Here is a 22,011-nt window from a genome sequence, read left to right on the forward strand (position 1 = left end):
TTTTAGTGGCCGCTTAGAACAGGTGTTGCTGAGGATTCCAGTCCAAACAATCACCTGAGGTATAAGGCCAACAGATTGCGATGGGCCTCACCATGGATGGCCCATCTGGTGGAAATTGTACACCTGGCAAGTATTAAATCTAATGAAACCCAGTATGTAAAGGTCCCAAAAATAAACTGTTGGAATGATCCTATCCATTGGATACTCTTCATTTGTAATGGTCAGATTATCAAAGAGGCGTGATTTTTCAGTTAATGATACATCTAAATCGGGAACTATAGTTTGGAAATTTTAGTTTGACTCACCGCATGCCACGTATGCCATTTCTAAGTGCCTGCGTATCATCCATCACGCTCCGCCAGAGTATCAAAAGTTTCTCGTAAGATTGTAATTATCTCAGCATTTATTAATCTCAACTACAATGAGCGGTGTAGTACAGGTTTTAAAGTCAACAGTGTACAGTTTGTACTGCAAAACATTGCATTGAAAAGTCCAACAATGCACCATGAATATACCTCCGGGACACCTTAATTTATGCTCCAACGAATTTTAGGTTACGCGTACGATGATCAGAACCAATCAACAGGTAGGCCCCACAAAGAAAATCATTCAATGACCACTCAAATGAACAAACAGTAAAAAACAAAGAAGTTTCCCATTCACCTCAAAAGTTTGTGAGGCCGGCCGCACCATAAAGCTTTGTAGGTTAAGCTTCACCTACAATACAACTTCACGTGTGGGATCCACAGTGATGTCTTCATGAAATCCAATCCGTCCATCGTGCTCTTTTCATCTTGTTACATTTTGAAAAAACAATCAGGCGGATCCATAACTCGGGTGGGTCACATCACAGTGAACAATTGGGATGAAGAGGACCACCATTGAAAAGCTTCCAGACTGTGTGGGGTCCACGAGTTGTACATATTCAATCCAATCCAACTGTGAAGATTTCTGACCATAATGAATGTACACCCTTAAAATCAGACCATTCAAAAACTCAAGTGGTGACCAAATCACCTGATCTTAGAGATTTTAGGCATAATTTAAATGGTGTGGCCCACCGGATTTTTTAAACGTCCGGATTTTTTATATCCAAGAATATATTGATGGGTCTTACATGTTGGAAGGATCTGATGTAGTGAGTGTATCCACTCATCCCCGTTTAGCTTTAGCTTAACCAACAAAATCTGCACTGGATCCGTCCTCAAATTTTTCATTGTGCACCCAACTTTCCATAGCATGTATGTATATCACACCCTTCCTAATTCAGTATTATCACACCCTTCCATGGCTTCATTTTCTATCAAAGCTCTCAACCCATCTTCTTTAACCCTAATTCTCCTACTCTCTCTCCAATGCCATCATGCACTGGGCCACGGAGGCGACGAACACACCACTGATCATAAGGTGGACCTCCGATCAAAGGGCCTGATTCTCGTGAAAATATGGTGCCTCATCATACTTCTAGTGAGCACATTCGCCGGCGGCGTATCGCCGTACTTCTACCGATGGAACGAGAGCTTCCTTCTCTTGGGCACGCAATTCGCCGGCGGAGTCTTCTTGGGCACTTCTCTAATGCACTTCTTAAGTGATTCTAATGAGACGTTCGGCAATCTAACGGATAAAACCTATCCGTTCGCTTTCATGCTTGCATCGGCAGGATACCTTCTTACGATGTTTGGTGATTGTATTGTGATCTTGGTTACTAAAGGTGGTCCAAGAGAAGCTAAGGTGGAGGTGGAAGATGGAAGGGAAGCTGCACCTGTGGAGCTCCATCCGGATTTTCTCAAGACGACGTCGGTGGGAGATACAGTGCTGCTTATCCTAGCTTTGTGTTTTCATTCTGTGTTTGAGGGAATAGCCATTGGAGTTGCAGGTTAGATTTCTATTGCTCTCATCTGACCTTCCTAGGGTAGTGAGATCCAAGTCTCTCGTGCAATCGGTCCCACCATTTAGATGAGGCGTGGAGATTGAGATCATCTGATCATTTGGTTGCTCATGTACATCAAACAGATGGCTATGAATATTGATCTGGGGTCAACGTTTAACATGCATGTGTGGCCCACGAGATGAATTTATCAGCCTGATCACTTATTTTTCGGCCGTCTAAACTTTGGGGATTGCCTATGAGTGGCTTGGATCCTACTCATGTGTGAGATCTAAGCTATACACAAAGTCAATGCGAAAACAGCCTGTACTACTTTCAATTGATTTGGATAATCTAATATCTATCCACACGCCTTCCAATATCAATCTTGATTAATTAATTAATCAAATAGTCAGTTTAGTTTCATCCCTGAATGGTCTGCCAAGGAAGTTACTTTTCTACTTAGATAAGGAAGAAAGCGAGAAAAAAAAAGGGAATGATTTCTACATCCCCTTTATTAACTTAGTGAAAAGGAAAAAAGAAAAAGAGGATAGGATCTCTAGAGAGTTAATCTAGTGGGTGTTTAAAAATAAAGGAATTCCAAAAGCATTTATTAAAATGATTAAGGATATGTAGGAGTAACGGGTAGCAAAACAAAAGGATTACCAGTGAAGAAAGAATTGAGTTTTCAAGTACTGTAGACTTTCACTAAGGTCAACATTGAGTCTATACCTTTTGTTGTTGGTTATGAACGAGTCAACTAAGCATTTGCTGAAAAAGATCCCAAGTGTGTATTGTTTGCCAATGCCATAGTTTTGATCTATAAGATGAGGGAGGATATAAATATAAAGCTAAATTTATAAGGTTGCTCTAGAATATAAAAGATTTAAAATTATTTGGATTCAAATAGAGTATCTAGAGTCCATTAGAAATGATAAGAGTGAAAATGAGGAATTAATTAAGATTGCTGACTAAGAAATTTCTTAAAATTGTCAGCAATTTGGGTTGATATATAGTTCTTGGGAATGGAGAGATTAAGAAAGAGATTGCCCATAAAATGCATGCTGTGTAGAAGAAATGGAGATATGCTTATGAAGTTTTCTGTGATCATCGTGTATCATTTAAAATTAAAGGAAGAATTTTAAGACAACTAGAAGACCAGTGCCGTAAAGGATAAAATATTGGGCGGTGAAGGAACAAACATGTTCACAAGATCATTGTAGTTGAGATGATATTGAGAATATGGATGAATGACATGACGGCAGATAATAAATCAGCAATGGATACATTTCAGAAATCTTAGGAATACCATCATGGGTTATAAGAAGAGGGAAAGTAGACTTACATGATTTGCTCATATATAATGGAGACCACAAACGACCATGCTTCTTTTTCCTTTTTTCTTTTTACACACACACTTACACTCTACACATACCCAGGCACCCAAACCACAATGGGATTTCACTGCAATGGGTACTTAAATCCATGATCTTGTGCCAAAACTCTTGTGAGTGTACCACTAGGGCATGAGGAAGGACCCAAGTGACCATGCTAAGTTGAAGTGAGTTGATACAAGTTGAAGGTTGAAGTTGGGGGAAGGCCCAAAAGGACATTGATAAATGTACTAAAAAAAAGAGTGAATAGTGATGTAGGGATGGACGTGATGAGGTTGATCACAGTCTTCCTCAGGGATAACAACTCCGAATCCACAAAGCTTCTCTAGACTCCGCACGAAGATTCCTCAAATCCACAAGGAAAAATAGAAAAATAGAAATAATTCTAATAAATTAGAAAATAAATTGATTGATGATTGTCTCTATTACACCATTAATTAAGAAAAAAAATCAAAATTCATAATTACCAAAAATAGTAAAATTCTAACTCTAATAAAAATCTTAATTCTAGTAAAACTCTTCTTAAGCTTAATTTCTAAAAATAAAAAATTTAAATAAAATTTTACTAGAAGACTCCTAGCATGATTACAAGTTATTTCAAAAATAGGAAAAAAAATAATCTAAAACTCTAAAAATAAGAAAATATTACAAAAATTGAAATTACTAAAAATAGTATTCTTTTCTTAAATTTTCATTTTTGAGATGAAAGAGCGCGTTTTATGGCGAAACAGACAATCATGACCCACATAGTATGTCAGTTCACCTCGAATGGCCCATTACAGTAAATATTAATAGGTTATGCGTCCCGTAACGATTCCCGGATCAAAAGTTATGGCCAATTTACAATTCACTTTCTTTTAGTAAAACCATGCTAAGAATGTATCTATACCACATCTTACATTAGACCCCTCCACTTGGAAAAAACTCATCATTGAGTTACTCAAGGTACTTTGCTTATGATACTCAAACAATTTATGACGTCGATGTTTATCAGCCATTTTCTTGTACTTTGCATTAGGCTCTTGAACTGACACAATACATGTACTCTTTTTTTTTTTTTTTCAAAGGAAGTGGGCTCTTGCCATGATTTCATTAATCACAGGAAATATACATACCTTCGGGTGTGCCCCAACAAAAAGAAAAGAGGCCACACCTATCTTGTGAAAATAAAAAAGTAACTATAAAACAGAGCAGCAACGAGACATCGAATAGCCCCCCAATAAAGGAACCATGCCGGCCTAAAGGTCCACAGTTATTTAGGTCTAATCGATCCTAAGCCCAACTTGTCCAAGAAGATAAAGACCCCTAGACTAAGAGGGAAGGCTATCGGTATCATCAGAAAGAGAGAAGTCCTGGTTCCCACTGCCAAGGTGGGCCATCGAGTCTGCGGGCGCGTTACCTTCACGATAAATGTGGGCCCACTCTACTTGAGCACCTGAGATGAGGGCGTTAATCCTGTAGAACCAAGCTATCCACTTCCATCCCAAAGATGCCTTCCCGGAAATGAAATTGATGATAAGCCAAGAGTCAGATTCCACAATTATCTTCCTCAAACCTCTAGTCAGACATAAAAGCAACCCATCGTGGAAGGCCCTGAAACACCCCCAAGTATAGGGTTGTGATGTAGTAATAAACTCGGTAAGACCGAGGTCGAATCCATAGGAACTGAAACCTATACGTTATCTGAAACCAAGTAGAACTAGAACTAGACTAAGATGTAATCTAAACCAAATAGAATTTAAGAAATAATTGTGGAATAATTATCTAAAACTTTAAGGAATTCGGAGGAAAGAAACTAGGGATTCAGAGGATCCACTTGTAGAGATCAGGGAGATCTTATGCTTGCATCAGGAATCATGGAAATCAAACTGAATTTACTTGATCTGGGTTTCAAGAGATGAAGGGTATATAAATTAGAATGGATTCCATCATCTAACCATGCCCAGGAGACAAAGCAAACAACAGGATTAAACTAATTACCAACCAATCAACAATGTATGAAGATCAGGAAGGGTACTGTCATCCTACCATGCCCATGGAACAATGATGAACAACAGGGCTTCCTGACTTCATAAACGTAAAAAGGGAAAAGAAATATTCAAAGCCATAGCAAACCCATTGTAATTTCAGTCACAACAGACCATTAAAGACTAAGAAAAATATTCTTTTAATAATCAACTAAATCAAATTCAGTTTATGAATTTTAAAGGTACAAAGTAGAATCTCCCATCTCGCTACAGGCTTCACCTCTTAGTCCTAGCTAAGAGGTTTAGCCCGTCATGATGCGGCTAATCTTAAGAAATAAAAGAGATATAAAGGAGAAAGAAAAAAACCAAGCTCAAGTCCTTGCTGCCTCCTCAGCTCCCCTCCGTTTCTCTTTCACTCTCCCTGACGTGCAGCAGCAGCCAACCTCCACACGCTGATCTCCTCTTTCTTCAAAGCCAAGACCGCCACCTCCACACGCTGCTAATCCCAAGCCACGTCCAGCCCTCACGTTCCTGTCTTTCCTTTGTTCACGGCTTCTCACGTCCCTGCCAAAAAAAATCCCCCGGTTCTCTCTCTTCTCTTTCTTTTATAAGTAGAGAAGATGGTGGAGAGGTCGGTTGCAGGGAACCGACCTTGCTTACGTTGAGAAAAACCAGAATTTCTTACGCACAGCAGCGTTTTCTGTTGCAGCAAAACCGCGAGACCGGTTTGTGTTTGGATGAGATTTGGACTAGCATGCGATCACGTCCGGGCATTCCGTCAACTTAGGAAGGGTCTAAATTTCCCTCCCAACAGTTTGGACGGTGTCGATCTTTCAACCAATCACCATCAAGATCATTCAATGGGCCATAAAAGCTGGGGCAGCGTCCGAAACTTGCGGACGCTGGCTTTGCGCACGGCAGCTGCGCTGGACCTCGTGGGAGCCACTCTCGGTGATCTTCCAGTGAATCAGCGTCGATTTCTGAGCCCACTCCTGATGGTCGGTCCGGATTATACCGTTGGTGTACGGTGGTGGCCCACAAAGGAAAACCGCAAGCTCTGTTGCGAAACAGAGCTTTGCGGATCTTTCTGTGATGGTCGGTGGGCCCCACCTTGATAATTATGGAGAAATTTACACTGTCCATTGAAATACTGGCAAAAAAACAGTCGGGGAGGAGTAGTTTTCGTAGGTTCTTGTGCGGCCCATTGTACTCACTTAATTCACCGTTCATCCTACGTTGTGCATCGATCTTCATGTTTGCATTTGCATGGGGCCAAACGGTCACTTAGATGAGGGTTGTAGCTACCCCACTGGACGAATGAATGGTGTGGATCATCTAAATCCATGATGATGGTGGCCCACTGCTACTTCCCGTGGTCGGCTGGGGTGAAAGGAAAACAGAGATTGTTTCCTTCCGCTGGAACAATTCGAATCAGAGAGGGAGAGCTTTCAATCGTGTTGCCGTGCACGCCTGGTGCACCCATGCTGTACATGTGCAATGCACATGTGGGTCCCATGCTGATGTATATGAGAGATCAGCTCCGTCCAACCTGGTTGCCATATGATTTAAATGGTTGACACCAAAATTGAAATATTTCAAGATATTAGGCGGGCCCCAGATTGATAAGTTGTGGGATGATCTGTCCGTTGGGACATTTTCAAAAAGATCCAATGGCTGATTTTCGACGTGTACGATTAATTTATGGTCCTCAGGCCATGTATGAAGTTTCGAACCAAGCGGATGGTGGAAACTTTGTGATCTTGCAATCTGGCTGACTTTCAGGCCACTTGAGCTTCAGTTTCTCAATTTTCTTGGACCCCTGGCGCGTAATTTCTTCGATCTTTGTCCCCTAGAGTCCGTCCGTTAATCCTGAAGAGCCATGCTCTCCACTTCCATTCTGGAGATGCCTTCCCCGAAATGAAATTGATGATAAGCCAGGAGTCAGATTTCACAATTATCTTCCTCAAACCTCTAGTCAGACATAAAAGAAACCCATCGTGGAAGGCCCTGAGTTCCGCATGGACATTAGAGTCGTGGCCCTATCCACCACAAACACAAAAATGAAATCACCTCTCTCACCGCGACATACACCCCCTCCTCCAGATAATCCTGGGTTGCCAAGGGTCGAGCCATCGACATTAATCTTCACCCATTCAGATCTTGGCCGATACCATCTCACAACCTCGACGCCAACATAGGAGAGAGGAGAACGAGCAGGCAGGTTGCTCTGCAAATGGGCCACGTTTGGTGGTTGAGGCCTGCCGTTTGCATTAGAAGGATCTTGGTTGGACGAGAGAGCTTGAACCCCGGGAGAAAATGGAGAAGAGTGAGCACTTAAGGCATGGCTAGAAGAGTGAAATGCATTTGGACCACTAGTAGATCCGAGAGGATAACAACTCCGAATCCACAAAGCTTCTCTGAACTCCTCACAAAGATTCCTCAAATCCAAAAGGAAAAATAGAAAAATAGAAATAATTCTAATAAATTAGAAAATAAATTGATTGATGATTGTCTCTATTACACCATTAATTAAGAAAAAAAATCAAAATTCATAATTACCAAAAATAGTAAAATTCTAACTCTAATAAAAATCTTAATTCTAGTAAAACTCTTCTTAAGCTTAATTTCTAAAAATAAAAAATTTAAATAAAATTTTACTAGAAGACTCCTAGCATGATTACAAGTTATTTCAAAAATAGGAAAAAAAATAATCTAAAACTCTAAAAATAAGAAAATATTACAAAAATTGAAATTACTAAAAATAGTATTCTTTTCTTAAATTTTCATTTTTGAGATGAAAGAGCGCGTTTTATGGCGAAACAGACAATCATGACCCACATAGTATGTCAGTTCACCTCGAATGGCCCATTACAGTAAATATTAATAGGTTATGCGTCCCGTAACGATTCCCGGATCAAAAGTTATGGCCAATTTACAATTCACTTTCTTTTAGTAAAACCATGCTAAGAATGTATCTATACCACATCTTACATTAGACCCCTCCACTTGGAAAAAACTCATCATTGAGTTACTCAAGGTACTTTGCTTATGATACTCAAACAATTTATGACGTCGATGTTTATCAGCCATTTTCTTGTACTTTGCATTAGGCTCTTGAACTGACACAATACATGTACTCTTTTTTTTTTTTTTTCAAAGGAAGTGGGCTCTTGCCATGATTTCATTAATCACAGGAAATATATGTACCTTCGGGTATGCCCCAACAAAAAGAAAAGAGGCCACACATATCTTGTGAAAACAAAAAAATTAACTACAAAACAGAGCATCAACGAGACATTGAACAGCCCCGGTCCCCAATAAAGGAACCATGCCGGCCCAAAGGTCCACAGTTATTTAGGTCTAATTGATCCTAAGCCCAACTTGTCCAGGAAGATAAGACCCTTGGACTGAGAGGGAAGGCTATCGGTATCATAAAAAAGAGAGAAGGCCTGGTTCCCACTGCTAAGGCGAGCCATCGAGTCCGCGGGCGTGTTACCTTCACGATAAATGTGGGCCCACTCCACTTGGGCACCTGAGATGAGGGTGTTAATCCTGAAGAGCCATGCTCTCCACTTCCATTCTGGAGATGCCTTCCCCGAAATGAAATTGATGATAAGCCAGGAGTCAGATTTCACAATTATCTTCCTCAAACCTCTAGTCAGACATAAAAGCAACCCATCGTGGAAGGCCCTGAGTTTTGCATGAACGTTAGACCCGTGGCCGTATCTAGCTGCAAACACAAAAACGAAATCACCTCTCTAACCACGACATACACCCCCTCCTCTAGATAATCTTGGGTTACCAAGGGCCGAGCCATCGACATTAATCTTCACCCATTCAGATCTTGGCCGATACCATCTCACAACCTCGACGCCAACATAGGAGAGAGGAGAACGAGCAGGCAGGTTGCTCTGCAAATGGGCCACGTTTGGTGGTTGAGGCCTGCCGTTTGCATTAGAAGGATCTTGGTTGGACGAGAGAGCTTGAACCCCGGGAGAAAATGGAGAAGAGTGAGCACTTAAGGCATGGCTAGAAGAGTGAAATGCATTTGGACCACTAGTAGATCCGAGAAATAATCGTAGGGAGAGAAGGGTTCACAATACATGTACTCATATTCTCTTTGACTTGACTAGTATGGATCAATTCCTTTACTTGTTCCTACAAGATCTCACATTCTTTCTAATAATGTGGGCAATTAGGCAGACTTATCCATGAGACAAGATCAATGCAGTTTTGTATATCTCGTATGGGAGGCAATTCCTTAAGGAGTTCATCAAGCACAATGTCTTTGAATTCCTGTGACATTAGTTTCAAATCCTCTACGATATTCACAGGCTTCATATATTTTTTCTTTTCTACTAATGCATTTACATCTCTCGTCTCCTCAAATTGTTTAATGAAATCATGTTTAGTTATGAGAGTCGACCGTCCCTCTACTTTAAAAGTCTTAGGTTGGTTCTTCGTTTCTATAGGGACGAGGATAATCTTTCTACCATCTTTAATAACTATAAATATGTTATCACAGCCTCTATGCATAGCATCAATATTATATTTCTATAGTCGACCAAGTAACATGTGACAAGCTTCCATGTCGACTATATCACACATTACTTCGTCCTTATAATATTTACCAATGGAAAAGGATATACAACATTATTTGGTTACCTCTGTTTCGTTGACCTCCTTGATCCATCCAATCATGTATAGAGATAGATGCTTTTCTGTTTTTAGTTGCAGTTTTTCCACCATTATTTCAACACGAGATTCGTACTACTCTTGACATCGATGATCACATTACAAACTTTTTGGCTTATAGTGCACCTCATTTGAAAGATGTTGTGCCACTATAAATCTATCTCTACCTTTGGTATTAACAACGATTTCTTCACGATCAAAGTGGTGGCTTTCGATTCACCATCATCGGGTGCTGGCCTACGATTCATTATTAGTGTTACACCACAAGCATGATGACCACAGGCTACATCGCCGATCTCATATTTCTTATTATTACGAACATGGATTTGTCCTACAATATTCGTCAAATAGTTAATTGATGTCTGTAGTCCTTGCATGGCTTGCTGATTCTCTCAATGCGCTGCTTCAAAAACCACCACTATTAAAGGATAATTTCCTGGAGCACTGTCCATGGGATTATTGCTTGCACCTTCATTAGATGTCATCATTTTAAGGAAAAGCCTCGCTCTGATACCATTTGTTGTAGGGATGGACATGATAAGGTCGATCACCGTCTTCCTCAAGGATAACTAATCTGAATCCATGGAGTTTCTCTGTACTCCTCACAGAGATTCCTCAAATCCACGAGGGAAAATACAAAAACAGAAATAATTCTAATAAATTCAAAAATAGATTGATTGATGATTATCTCTGTTATGCCATTAATAAAGAAAAAAATTCATAATTACCAAAAATAGAAAGATTCTAATTCTAATAAAACTCTTTTAAAGCCTAATTTCTAAAAAGAAAAATTCCAAATAAAATTTTGCTAGAAGACTCCTAGCATGATTACAAGTTATTTCAAAATAATAATAATAATAATAATAATAATAATAATAATAATAATAATCTAAAACTCTAAAATAAGAAAATAAGAAAATATTACAAAAATCAAAATTACTAAAAATAATAGTTTTTTCTTAAATTTTCAATTTTGAGCTGAAAGTGCACATTTTCTGGCAAAATGGATAAACACGACTCATATAATGAGTTGGTTCAACTCAGATGGCCCATTACAGTAAAGATTGATATGTTATACATCCCATAACGATATCTCGATCAAAAGTTATGACCAATTTATGAATTACCTTCTTTTGATAAAATCATGCTAAAAATATGTCTATGCAACATCCTACATCAAATAGTATAATATTAAAACTCACGTAGATGGTGACTGTTCACAACCCTAAGTGCAGGGTTGTGATGTAGTAATAACTTGGTGAGACCGAGGTCGAATCCACAGGGATTTATATGTGTGTCTTTCTGAAATAAACCAGAACTAGATTAAACTAATAATCTGAAAAATTGAGAGATCAATAATGATTAACAATCAATAAAAAAGGAAAAACTGGAGTGCAAAGGATCCAGATGTAGCTATTAAGATGATAACTTACTTGATTTAAAGAGTTACAATTAGAATTAGAGTCCTATCCTATCTAGTTGGATAATAGAGTAGTAAAAATCCAAAAATCTGAATTTTTCATTAACATAGTTCTCTCATGAAGCATTCATGTGATAATCGTAGGGAATTCAACCATCCACCATGCCTATAAATGATGGTGAATCAAGAATTTTACAGATCACACACTTCTCAAAACAGATTAAGAAGATATTCAAAGCCATCACAACATCTATTGTAATTTTAGTCATAATAAACCATAGAAAACTAGAAATATTCCTTTATTTAAACTATAAATCAATAGAAATTTATCATATACTTGAATCAAAGTAAATAAAGCATCAAAATAAACTACAACTTCACCTCTTAGCCCTAGCTAAGATATTAACTAGTCATAGCTTACTTAAAAACAAAAGAAAAACTAAAAGATCTATTTAAACCATGAAGAAATTGAAGTATAAGAACGTTGTCGGCACTCCACCTAGGCTTTCTCTCCCTTTACAAACCCTAAAAGATGATTTGGAATAGCCTAAGAACTTATTTAAATAGTTTTGCAACTCAAACTTTTGCACCGCCTCGAAAAAGTTCGCAAACTGCCTCAAATTTACGCCCTTTGATGTCATCGAAATGACTTAGATGTCATCGAAAGTCATCCAGAACTGTCCAGCAAGTTGAGTCCGAAATTCCTAAATTTATCAATGTCATTGAAGCCAGTTCGATGTCATTGAAGTCTATTTTGGAAATTATTTCAGGACTATGTTTTTCTGTCCCCGGAATTCCAGAATATATTTTTTCAAGCAAATTTTCAAGATTCATTTTCTTCACTTCAAACCTTCAATTCTCCTCATTCCTCACTTAGTTTCCTTGGATCTTTGGTATGTGAATTCTTTATTAATAACTTCCAAATCTCCAAATCTTCGTTATCTTCTTTTGAGCTCTAAATCCATTCTTTTAAGCGCATATTTATTATAAGCTTCCGAATCATCTCGCGTGACAAAAACATATATAATTAAATCAAATTATCAATTAAATGTCAGGAAAACTAATGTAATTGAAGGGATAAATATGCAATATTTGAGTCTCAATAGTGACGAGGAATATCTATTCACAATCACAAACTAAAGCATAAAATGTGCATGTATTTGGAGGCGTGGGTAAATAGTTATTAGGAAGGTAAGGTACACATCCATTCTTTCTTTCTTTATTTTTAAAACATAAACCTTTTATTCACATAAAGAAGGATGATTACATTAAGGAAGCTGCTCGGGGGAAAAAATCCCAAGGGCAGCCTATCGTATAGTCCTGTCCAAAAGAAGAAAGGAAAACCTGCAAAAAAAAAAAAAGAAAAAAGAAAAAAGAAAAAAAGAAGAAGAAGGAAACTGCGGACTACATCTCTTGGAATCTAGGTTGGGACAAAGCAACTTAACTTTCCTTAACCGTCTCTAGCCCTGTCCTGTCTAGGACAATTTTCCTTCGAGAAACGAACGAACGATCATAGACGGTAGTGAAGACCTTGTCTGATTGGTTGGTTCTGCCCAGGCGAGCCACACCATCTGCCACTTTGTTTACCTCTCTCGGGATGTGGATCAATGACACGTTGGCGCTGCTCTGAATAAAATCAAACTATTTCTTCCAGTAATAGCTGTTCTAGGGGACTCGCCCTCCCGTGGAGAATAAGGCCACCACTGCAGACAAGTCGCTTTCCACTTCTACCCTATTGAGACCTCGGTCCAATATAGGTTTAGCCCATCCACCATTGCTTTAGCTTCGGCTTGGAAGTTGGATCCAATACCATACCCTTTGGAGAATGCCAAGATGAATTCGCCTATCGTCTTTGTAGACTCCCCTGTAGGCCAGTAGGCCTAGTTTTCTCCAGGATGACCCATCCACATTCAGCTTTGTCCATCCCATGTTACGCCTTTTCCCATTTAACAAGAGAGAAGGTCGGTCTGATTCCGTGACTAGGACAGAGGCCTAGATCCCTGACCACCTCTTGGCTGATCTGATTTGAGCTTGTCCGGAGTGGAAAAATGCTTGTGATGACAAAGAGCCATCTACATATTCTAAGAATAGACTAGTCCATCTTGATCTGAGACTGTTCGAAACATTTTTCATTCTTGGCTCTCCAAATTTCTCGAGAGATGACGGCTGGGGCTAGCCCACGATACCTGACGACTCATTTGTCTTGGACCAACACTGGGCCGCCCGCCCCACTACTGTCTGACCATCTAAGAAAGAAACCGAGAGGAGGGAAGAGAAGTGGGTCCATAGAGTTTTGGCTAACTTGCCACCCCCAAATAGGTGGTCCAAAGATTCCTCCTATCAGCTGTTATCTTGAACACATCAGTCACAGTAAAAGGCCAGGATCGCACCTTTCTTCTTCACGCTTATATCTACCACGGTAGCTTTGTTGAGTAGCTTCCATAAGAACATAACAATCTTAGGGGGAATCGAGGCATGCCATGTCCACTTGCCCTAGGAACGTCTACGTCCTGATGAGAGAGTCAACCTCCATGATAATTTGATAGAGAATTTCCCAGACTGCTCCCTGGTTCAGACGACATTATCTTCTCTTGGTTGAGTGGTGATCCCCACCGAGAGGACGTGATGAAGGACAAAGGAGGGGAGGGGGGACGAGATTGGAGCATTTGGTAGGATGTCATTACGCCTAAGGATGTCTTTAACCTTCAGATTGTGCAGTTCTAGGGGGATTTGCCCCAATATCTAGCTATGTAGGGGGCCCAAACCCATCCAGTTGGAGGTCCAGAAGTTGTTGCCTCCCTCCCCAAGAAGTAGATGTAAGTTATCCTCTACCAAATGAAGTAATTTTCTCACTTCTTTCTTCTCACTTCTTTTCAGCATGGGGAATCAAATGAACGATGGGTTAGAGTACTTGAGATATGGTCGATGATCTCGTACTTAGAATGCATGAAGTTGCCCCACAGACTATTTTTGAACCCATACAGAATCATCCAAGCCCTTTTCAGTCTCATTGCCTCCATGATGTCCCTCATGGCCTTGATACCTAGGCCTCCCTCTGGCTTGGGAGATGCTATCCTATTCCATCTAACCCAATGGAGATTCCTTTTCCCCTCTGTCCACCCCTAGAGGAAGACCCTTTCCCAATGAAGATAGCGTCCATTTTGGCACCTCTGCAGCGGCTAGCGTATGGATCGAGACGCTGCATAGAACATATTGAATGAGGGTTGTTCTACCCGTCGGGTTAAGGTATCTCCCTTTCCATCATGAGATACGGTTGTTTACTCCCAAGTATAGGGTTGTGATGTAGTAATAAACTCGGTAAGACCGAGGTCAAATCCCAAGGGACTGAAAACCTGTACGTTATCTGAAACTAACTATAATTAGAACTAGACTAAAATGAAATCTAAATTGATTATAATTTGAGGAATAATGGTAAAATATTAATGTAAAACTTAAGAAATTTAGAGGTAGGAAACTAGGGATTCAGAGGATCCACTTGTAGAGATCAGGGAGAACTTATGCCTATTTCAAGAACTCAACTGGACTTAGAGTCTCATGTTCATCCAGTTGAAGGGTGTAACCATGAAAATCAACTGAACTTCCTTTGATATAGTTTTCAAGAGATGAAAGGTATATGAATTAGAATGGATTCCATCACCAAACCGCCCAGGAGACAGAGTAAACAATAGAATTAAACTAATTACCAACCAATCAACAATGCATGAAGGTTAAGGAGGATACCGTCATCCGACCATGCCTAAGAGACGATGGTGAACAACAGGGCTTCCTGACGTCATAAACATAGAAAGGAAGAAACATGCTCAAAGCTATCACAGACCCATTGTAATTTTAGTCACAATGACCATTAAAAACTAAAAATATTCCCATAATCGATAAATATCAAGTTCAATTCCATGTAAATAAAAAGCATAAGCACGAGTTCTTCCCATCACGCTACAAGCTTCACCTCTTAGCCCTAGCTAAGAGGTTTAGTGACCATGATTAGGTTAATTCTCAACATAGACATCATTAGGAGTATCTTAAAGAAAAGAAAGAAAACCAAGAAAATTAAGGAAGAGTGGAACCTAGCCTCCACTCTCTCTCTCTTTGCTCCACGTTCCCTATCTGATTTCAAAAAGTATACTTTAGTTCTCTCCTCCCTCTTACTTATATAGATGCTGGAGTCGGTGAAGCTTCTACAGCTCCTTTCGCAGCTATGTGCGCAGCACGAACGCGAAAGCTCTTGCGCCGCTGCCGGTGGGGCCCGTCTTATATGACGTTTGTGAAATCCACGCCGTCTATCATCTTCTCCTTGAAATTTTGACCAGGTATGGAGAGTTATGGTTGTCCGTTAATGCGGCCCATTGAGACAATCAGGCTGCAATTGCAGCTAAACGGTCTTCTTGCGATCGCTGTAATGATCCTGTGAATGTACATGGCCGCCAAAGATTAGCATGAATTTGATTAATTTTGCTTCCTCTACTTGATGGATGACTAGGATCAAGCCTTTGCTCCATGAGGGTGGCCCATAACGAATGTACGCAGCCTCTTCCGAAACAGAATCGACGCACGTCAACTCTGTGAAGTGTGACAACCCACTAATTGCTGTCAGGTGGAAGATCCACACCGCCCATTAGATCCAGGACGAAAAACCACACAGGAAGGCCAATTCGGGTTTGATTTCGGTATGGCCCACAAACCGTTTTATTCCACCGTCCATCTTCCGTTTAGACGATCAAAAATCAATCTTTGATGTCTTTTGAAATTTAGCCACTTAGGCTTGGATCATACGTCCTTTGGAAACCTAATAAACGGTCCAGATCCTCAAATTACATAATTAGTGGGGCCCACAAGCACAAACCGGCGATCGGATGAAGGACGCTATTGCGTCTTCATGTTTTTTTAGAAATTCATCGGTCAGCGCTAGCTGACCGACCTTGGGAAAAATGGTGCGCGGCCGGAGCATTCACGTTATACACGTGTAATGTACAGGTGGGTCTCATGGTGATGTATATGAGAAATCCACACCATCCATCTTGTTTCTCTTATAATTTAATGGGTTGAGACCAAAATTAAAGCATATCCAAAGATCAGGTGGGCCCCACTTAAGGATTTAAGGGGCTAATTTGTCCGTTGGGACACTTCCATAAGGATCCAACGGCTGAATTTCTATGTGTACGGTTGACTTGTGGTCCTCAGAGCTGAACGGATGGTGAAAACCCTGTGATCCTGCATCTTGGCTGACTTTCAGGCCCGTTTGAGCTTCAGTTTCTCAATTTTCGCAGATCTCTGGCATGTAAATCTGTCGATCTTGGTCCCCTGGAGTCCGTCGCTTGCCTTGGTGACTTCAGAGCATTAAATCCATGCTTTTAGTACCCTTTTCCAGTCCAGGCTCGTAAATACGCCCTGCATCACAAACACGATTAAATCGGGCCGTTAAACAGTACCATGTTCGTAAATCCTGGCAATAAATGGGGTCTGATATGTAATATTTGACCCTCAACAATCTTTGGCTGGAAGGACGTAGACCTGATTTTCCCTTTCAGCAAGGGGATCTCGAGATAAATGAAGGGCATTGTTGCTCTCGCAATTCCTAATAGTCTCTCCATTGTCCTTATTCGGCCTTCTGTCATCTTGGAGGGCAGTAGCTACTTTTACCTTTGTCGATTTTCAGGCCCGAATTTTCTAGGAATTTGTTCAGGAATTTCAACATAGCCGAGAGGGAGTTTCTGCTGCCGTTGGTAAAGATGGTGGTGTCATCAGCAAACAAGAGATGGAAGATATAGAGGCTACCATAGGTGGTCCTGAAAGGCATGAATTGGTTGCTTTCTGCAAGAGTTTGAAGGCCCCTGTTGAGGGCCTCCATAACCAGGATGAAGAGGCTCGGGGAGAGGGGGTCTCCTCGTGAAGACCCCTTTCTAATTTAAAGAAACCACTAGGTTCGCCATTGAAGATCACCAAGAACCAAACACCTGACCACCATTTCTCTGCCAAGGAGATCCATTACTGACTAAAGCCGAACCTAAACAGCACTGCCTTGAGGAAGTTCCAATCCACTCTGTTGTATGCTTTTTCTATCTTCATGATAATATTGCTATCTCGCACCTTCTTATCAATGTCTCGGAGAAGCTCTTGGGCTAGGGCGATGCTATTCGCAATTGACCTCCTTTGTACGAATGCCATTTGCTTATTAGAGATTAGATTTGGTAGGAGCGAATTGAGCTTAGATGCAATTACCTCAGAGAACTCTTTGTATGCACATTTGCATAAGCTTATGGGGTGAAAATATGAGAATTTTTTAGGAGAGAAATTTTTTGGGATTAGACATAAAAGGGAGGTAGAAAAGGCCTGGGGGATGTTACCTCATTAGAAGAGGGATTTCGCCACTAGGAGAAGGTCAGGGGCCATGGTATCCCAGCAGGAAGCAAAGAAGGCTCCCAAGAAGCCATCTAGCCCTGGCGCACCATCAGCAGGTAAGTCTGAAATTGAAACTACCTGTTTGATTTCCTCCATTGAAGGATCTGATAGGAGAAAGGGGTTGTCCTTTGACGTCACAGACTAGGGAATCAGCTGGAGGAGGTTAGGGTACACATCCCGTGCATCATGTAATGGTGTAAATCCCCATGGATTGGACACGAGGATAGTCATATTACAAACATTGAACATACTTCCAGTGAACCCCACTGTAAATCCACCATTCAGCTCTATCGGTCACACAATCAACCATCCACATTTACAATTCTTGGAATATGTACTGTTATGGGGAAATATGGTCCGACCACCCTTAGGGTTAGCTCAGGCTGACGAGCATACACTCCTGCACCACCTCATCCAGAGAAGCTAGACTTCGCATCCCCAAGCGTAGTCTTCAGCAGTGTAAGTTCCTGAGCTTCCACCTATGTACCTCATAAAGATTGTCCTGAAGTCCCCGGTCGGAACAAGCCCAAGGGATTGATCATCTCGGTGTAGTTAATGAAAAAATCATCGAGAATAGATGGGACCGACGAGAAGATAGGTCCAATCCTCTACTCGGAAAAATCAATAGCCCAGACGACCAATGCAGAACTTCCTAGTTCCTCATAGCAATCCCTGGCTGGTTTGATCAATTGGTTTAGCTTGGCTCAGTTTGGGTCGGCTCCATCCGGTCAATTGATGGGTGCAGCCCAACTTCGACACGAATAAGCGAAGATTTAGTTTGAGTCTTTGTGATGTCCAATTTCTGTAGCCTTTAACTTCTTCACGAGTCCTGATATATAGCCTCCTTGGATCACTCATGTATAGGTTCACCTTAGGGGAAATAAGAAGTCCAAACTGTGCCGACCCTAGATTGCTCCACGCCGACCTATGATACTCCATGCCGACTTATGATGCTCTGATCAGAGTAGTGCCAACTTACCTCAGGTATGTGTGACTCCAAGGTAACCGTCGGCACCCATCGCCTGCACGTAACCATCCACGATGTAATTCTAGGGTAACTGCCCACATTCACCACCCGCATACCTCTCGCCTCACAGCTAAGATTGTCCCTGAGATTGTGGACTACCCTGTCCTACATACACTATAAATAAAGGATCTACCCATATTGAAAAGGTACGCAAAATCTTTCACCCTAAACCCTTCACAACGACCAGACCTAGATTCCTCGCCTAACTTTGGCATCAGAGGGTCCCTGCTCTACCCAGGGTCTCCTTTGCTCTTTTCTTGTGTAGGTGCCCGGAGATCTGAAGAGGGCAGCCCAGATTCTTGCATCAACATGTACCATAATATGGTAATATTTACTAGAAATAATGCACTTGGTGGCATTGCTATTTTTCATTGCACTATAGTTGCTGAATAAGTGGTCATGTTGCTATGATCTGAACATTGGAAAATCCTGCTAATGCCCCACTAAACAACGGTTAAAAGGAAAAATAGTTCATAATTGATGAACTGAGACTGTCTTTTGTTGCTTACCCCCATCCAGTTGAGCCCCATTATATCAACGGTTTGGATCATGGAAAAATGACCCCATATCCAAATTTTGGATGGTTTACTTTGGATGGGCCTTGTTTTTTATTTTTTTGGATATATGGTTTACTTTGGATGGGCCATTTGTTATTATCCATTCATCGGAGAACTCACACATTTTTCAGATACTAAGGGCGATGCATGGAGAAACCTGTGGACCATATCCTTGCACAAAATATTCGCTGCAATCGCGATGGGGATTGCACTGCTGAGGATGATCCCTGATCGTCCACTCCTGATGACCGCCGCCTACTCATTTGCGTTCGCGATTTCAAGCCCAATCGGAGTAGGTATCGGGATTGCCATTGATGCCACGACCCAAGGAGCAGTGGCTGATTGGATCTACACCATCTCAATGGGCCTTGCATGTGGGATCTTCATTTATGTGGCCATCAACCATCTTATTGCTAAAGGGTTCAAACCACAAGCATCAAGCCCGGTCGACACACCATTTTTCAAGTTTTTCGCAGTTCTTGTTGGGGTGGGAGTTATTGCAGTTGTCATGATCTGGGATTAGTTAAGTTGATCTTCTTTGCTTGAAGGGGAATGATCACATATATTCGAACGTATGTGAGTTCCATATAGTCAAGCTGTGGGGCCCACATTAATGTGGCTGTGCCATACAACCCGTCCATTAGAGACCAAAAATAAATCCAATACAAAACTCAGTGGGTCACCAAAGAAACTTCTAGATTGTGTGTGGAGCCCAACTTGTTGTTTTTATGCCATCCAATCCATTCATCAGAGGTGACCCACCAGGATGAAGGTAAAAGTCTAATATTAGGCCATTCCATAACTCAGGTAGGCCACACCATATAAATTTAGAGGTTTGAAGTGTGATTTTACATTATTGCACATTTGAATTTTTCATCAGTCTAGTTTCTGGTCTGTACCTGATGAACGGTTTGGATTGCAGTGGGGCACCCCACAAAAGCTCGACTTTATGGGAACTCACACATGTTGAACCTATTTGATCATTCCCCTTGCTTGAATGCTACGCATGTTTGCAGTGTGAATTTCCGGAGTGTGTACTCTAATTATAGTGAACTTATCTTTGAATTGTAATCTTCTTTAATATGGACCATTGATGGATTGTCGATTTTATTATCTTAATGTTTCAATGTTGCAATGGGCTAGGTCAATCTCAGTTGGGCTGCACAAGTGTAGATAAAATAGACCATTTATATGTGAGATTTAATCCACACATTGAGATGCGCCTGGTCATATAAATGTTTTTATGAGACCCTAATTCATACAGGTACATCTATTTAAAGACCTGATGATTGAATCCATGTCCTGTTCTTCGCTTGCCTTTTCTAATTTATTTCTCACCTTTAAGTGTGTTCTAGCAGCCATTAGTCCCACGTGTTTTCTAACATACTAAGAAGAGCTAAAGTTCATTTGTAGGTTCTTCATGCTTCTCTTCTTTCATAGAAATCAAATCCTACAGTGATTTACTTTTCACTTTTAGATTAATTCTTAATTTGATTTTAACTTTTAGATTAGTTCTTAAGTTGATTTTTTTCTGAAATAATTGAATTAGATAGCTTAGATTCCAGATTATTTAAGATACAAAGAGAGGTTACGTAGAAAGAAACCAAATCCTACTAGGACTTCCTTTGAAGTGATTGATTTTAAGAACTTATGGAGCCCATACTTTCTTAAGATACAAACAAGGTCTACACGCATCAAATATGCATGTGTGTGCATGTGGTCCATCAAAAACAGTAGATATTCTAACATTAGGCCATGTAATGGTTTTTTTTTTTTCAATTAAAGTGGGCACTAGTCCCCTGTATCTTTGTTAATTTGAAACATGGATGTACAGATTGAACTTTCGGGTGGGCTCCACAATTACATTAGGCTTCACTTATCATTTCGCCTAATTGGCAAATGGAAAAAATTAGAAAAAGGAAAGAAGAAACTAGAGGAGAGGGAACTGCTTCAGGCGAGGAACATCTGGATTTCGCTGAAGTCAGGGACCCACAACTGTCCCATATTAGCATCAATAGAAGGGACTCATGCAACTAGTTGGCCCTGCTAATTAGCAGACAGCCACATGCCTACATGCCGCTAGCTGCAAAGCTTCATCCCAGCTCAATCTTCAGCCTCAAGCAAACTGCCATCAACCATCAGCCTTGTAGCACATCCCCAGTCAAGTATCAGTCCTGTTACAATGTTGTTGCAACCAGTCATCCACAACAATGGCGTCTCAGACAGACAGTCTTGAATCATGTGCAAAAAAATAGGGGCCCATCTATAGGAAAAATTTAGAGATTCTTAGCCCACTCCCTTCTTAGTTATCTTGCTCCTAATCAGTCCTACACCCACTCTATCCAGCACTAGGGAGCCTCTAATGCTTTTTGGAAGGTCAGCTTTGTTACGATAGAGCTTGTTTGGGCACCTGTTGCTTGTGATCTTTGCCAGACCATCCACAACCGAATTACCTTCTCGGAGGGTGTGAGAAAAAGCCAGTTGAGAGGCTGAATCAATCTTTGAATGATGCCCATACGGTACCATATGCTCCAGCATCCTGTGACTCGGGGGTTTGTGGCCGCTTTTGCAATGATTCGGGAGTCAGTTTCAACTATGATGTCGGATAAACCCATCGCTTTGCAGTACTTTAGCCTGTCCATCATTTCTTGAGCTTTCGTGACGGTG

General features: G+C 40.8%; 1 protein-coding gene across 1 annotated transcript; it reads left to right on the plus strand.

Moving 5' to 3' along the window:
• The first annotated feature begins 1,251 nt into the window (after positions 1-1,251).
• Positions 1,252-20,238, plus strand: LOC131252848 (zinc transporter 1-like). Its single transcript, XM_058253598.1, has 2 exons — positions 1,252-1,876; positions 19,476-20,238. Exons 1-2 carry the CDS (start codon positions 1,288-1,290, stop codon positions 19,865-19,867), a joined length of 981 nt encoding a protein of 326 aa, XP_058109581.1. The 5' UTR covers positions 1,252-1,287; the 3' UTR covers positions 19,868-20,238.
• Positions 20,239-22,011: the final 1,773 nt, after the last annotated feature.

The sequence above is a fragment of the Magnolia sinica genome, chromosome 8, assembly GCF_029962835.1.
Source record: "Magnolia sinica isolate HGM2019 chromosome 8, MsV1, whole genome shotgun sequence".
In the NCBI taxonomy this organism is placed as follows: domain Eukaryota; kingdom Viridiplantae; phylum Streptophyta; class Magnoliopsida; order Magnoliales; family Magnoliaceae; genus Magnolia; species Magnolia sinica.